Here is a 2,894-nt window from a genome sequence, read left to right as displayed (position 1 = left end):
CGAAAGACGGCCGTATTTTCTCAACCAAGTACCACCGTTTCGAAGAAAGTTCGCTCGTGTTATCTTTGAAAATTGTAACACGGAACGGCATGCACAACTGCGTCGATCAGCGGAGAGTCGAAGAAGTCGATGAGCGGGCGGAGAGACACTCTCGGATCGGAAGTGAACGTCCTGGGGACCGGATACAAACATTAGGGGTTGGCGGGCGGTCCTCTCGTTGGGACTCAAGTTGCCGAGCAACCGGACAACGCGTGGTCGCCGGACAAAGCTCTTCTAATTGTCCCCATCAACGACGAAGAATGGACCGCGGGCCTGCCGCTGACAATTTCATTTGTAATTTGCATAAGGCTTATTAAAATCACAATGGACGTGGACCCACGGGGATGCTCGATCGAGGTGACCGCTGCCTTCTTTTTTTCGCCTGCTCGATAGAGAATAATCACGGTCACCGCTGCGCCGGTAATTCAACTTTAATAAGGAGCAAGACTCCGTCGTTTCGTGCGCCTCTTACTAGTCGTGATAAAGAAAAAAAAAAAAAAAACCAGAAGAAACAATCGATGAATTCCTTCGCCGTGTGTGTGTGTATGTGACAACACTTACGTTTAAAACGGCTGATCCGGCGGGTTGTTTTATCCATCATTGTATCCAGGGACACTTTGCACATTTTCACACTTAATTTCATACTGAACGTATTATACAAAGTAACGCAAAAATCGAAGGAAAATGAACAGGGACGTGTAAGATTCTCTTTTTTTTTTCCACAGGCAAAGAAACGGGCAAAGAAATATTGTCTATATCGTTGTAAAATAAAACTGTCGACGAGCGATCAAACGAAATGAAAAGAAATTAACCTACAGATGGTTCTCTCTGTACGAATAAACAGGCTCTGGCTGCTTCACGTTTCCCGAAATGTGTCGCGCACGTGAAAGACGGCGCGGAACTGAACCATCTCAAAACGCTATCATATCGCGCGCCGCCACATTCCCCCACCAGTTTCTACCAAAATGCGTCTACGCGTCTCTTATTCACGCCGCTATGAAAAAAAATCGTTCCGGTGCAAAAAAAAAAAAGGTAAACGAACATAGCGATAAAACGATCGTTTCGTAATTCGATAAATACAACGGCGAAGCGATAAACAAGAGGTAAGTATCGTTGATTAAAAGACAAGCGTAAAAAGAGCATGATTATTCTTTTACCATTTTCCACGTGGAATATACTAAATGGTTTCCATTAACATATATGTGTATATATATTTCATTCATGTGAAATTAATGCCTGACTCTTGGACAGCTGTTCTCCATAACGCAAATATCTTGATTCTTGTCTCGTACATATCCCTCGGCACAGATGCAACCGCTTAAACAACTTTTCGTCTGAATACAAGGCACGCTCTCCCATATATCCAGATTATCGCAACTCTTTACGCAATCCTGATTCGCCTGACACTGGCTGAAAACCTCGTTCTCTCCGCATGTCCCTTCTAGGTACACTAATTCAGGTTGAAAAAAAAAAAAAAAAGAATCAAAAGCAAGAAGAATAAAAATACAATTTATTCAAAGAAAAAAAAAAGGGGGATTTTTAAAAAAACACCCAAATTACTTACTAGAGAGAATCGCACCTGTCACCACGTCCGAATACCGAAGCAACGAGAAAGCCGAGATAAGGAAAACGAAACTAACACGTGAAATCTCCATATTCGCTCGAGTATCGTGCGACAAATGCACGCGACGATCGAGAGCTCAACTTTAAATACTAGTTTCGCGAGTGAAAAAACTCCGGTGATATCCAAACCGACGTGCTATCAATAAGAGAACCAGTTTTAATCGCGGCAAAGGCAATGCTCTCTCGAACGAGGGCTCTCCAAGTGAGCGTATCTTAGAGATAAAAGAAAAAAAGAAATGAAACTAACCACTATACGCAGCCAAGGAGTTACGACCGACGTTATGCGGGCGGAAGTTTCAGCAGGTTTCGGTAACAATATATCAACTACGGTTTCCTGTTTCATTTTCTCGTGTTATGTATTTTGCGAATCTTTGAATTGTACAGCAACTCGTTTACATACAACATATATAAGTGTCTTACTAGTAAATTACTTGTATGATACCTTAAAAATAAGTATTCCTTGTAATAAAGGGGGCCTGTGATAACACGTGTTCTGTGTGTATGCGTGTGTGTGTGTGTTGTGTGTGTGTGTGTACCGAAAAACAAAGCAAATTATGGAGAATCGATCCAAGGATGCTCAACATTGAGGGTGAACAAACCTATTTTACCCTTGTTTGTTTGTATTTTTTTTTTTTTCTTTAATCTTTTGTTACTAAGAAAAATGTCGTGGTAGTCTCTTCTTTGCGCTGGCGATTCGCGATATTTATCGAGGTTGATTTATCGGAACCGATGATGTCCGTTTTCATATATGATCACACATTTTACACAGCTCTTCTTCTGGCGTGTCAGACGCAAGGAGTTCGAAAAATGTGAGGTGCAACGTTTGGAAACACTTTGCGAAGCAATTGATCGTAATTCAACGAGGAGAAACGTTTCTTTTTTCTTTTCTTGTTCTTCTTCATATTAAAACGTGGAGCAGGGGGAGGTGAGGTGAATTCGTTTTGCGTTGATTTAAAAAAAGAAACAACGAAGGATGCGTTGCGATTATTTCCTAGTACAGTGACAATGAATGATAATGAAAAGCCACTCGCGTCTGTAAAAATACAGCGACCCGAAAGAAAAAAAAAAAAGAAAAGAAAAAAATACTTCCCTTGGAAAGTGCGCGCGCCACAGCAGAAGCTTCTTTCTTTCTTTCTCTCTCTCTCTCTCTCTCGCTCGCTCTCTAATTTCTCTCTCGCTCTCTTTCTCTCTATACCTTAATACTTAAAATGCGATATTTTCCGTGTTCATGA

General features: G+C 41.4%; 1 protein-coding gene across 1 annotated transcript; it reads right to left on the bottom strand.

The window, feature by feature from the left end:
- Positions 1 to 1,268: 1,268 nt before the first annotated feature.
- On the bottom strand, positions 1,269 to 1,694 carry LOC108571392 (allergen Api m 6-like). Its single transcript, XM_017933412.1, has 2 exons — positions 1,603 to 1,694; positions 1,269 to 1,500 (listed from the first exon to the last, which is right to left on the bottom strand). The coding sequence occupies exons 1-2, from the start codon at positions 1,692 to 1,694 to the stop codon at positions 1,269 to 1,271; spliced, it is 324 nt and encodes a 107-aa protein (XP_017788901.1).
- Positions 1,695 to 2,894: the final 1,200 nt, after the last annotated feature.

This window comes from Habropoda laboriosa, unplaced genomic scaffold (assembly GCF_001263275.1).
Source record: "Habropoda laboriosa isolate 0110345459 unplaced genomic scaffold, ASM126327v1 scaffold57, whole genome shotgun sequence".
In the NCBI taxonomy this organism is placed as follows: Eukaryota; Metazoa; Arthropoda; class Insecta; order Hymenoptera; family Apidae; genus Habropoda; species Habropoda laboriosa.
Note: the sequence above shows the minus strand (reverse complement) of the source record. Positions and strands in the feature narration are given on the sequence as shown.

Coding starts and splice junctions, on each gene's coding strand:
- LOC108571392 (XM_017933412.1), bottom strand. CDS start 1,694: ATGGAGATTTCACGTGTTAGTTTCGTTTTCCTTATCTCGGCTTTCTCG. Junction 1,501..1,602: donor ACAGGTGCGATTCTCTCTAG/TAAGTAATTTGG, acceptor TTTTTTTTTTCA/ACCTGAATTAGTGTACCTAG.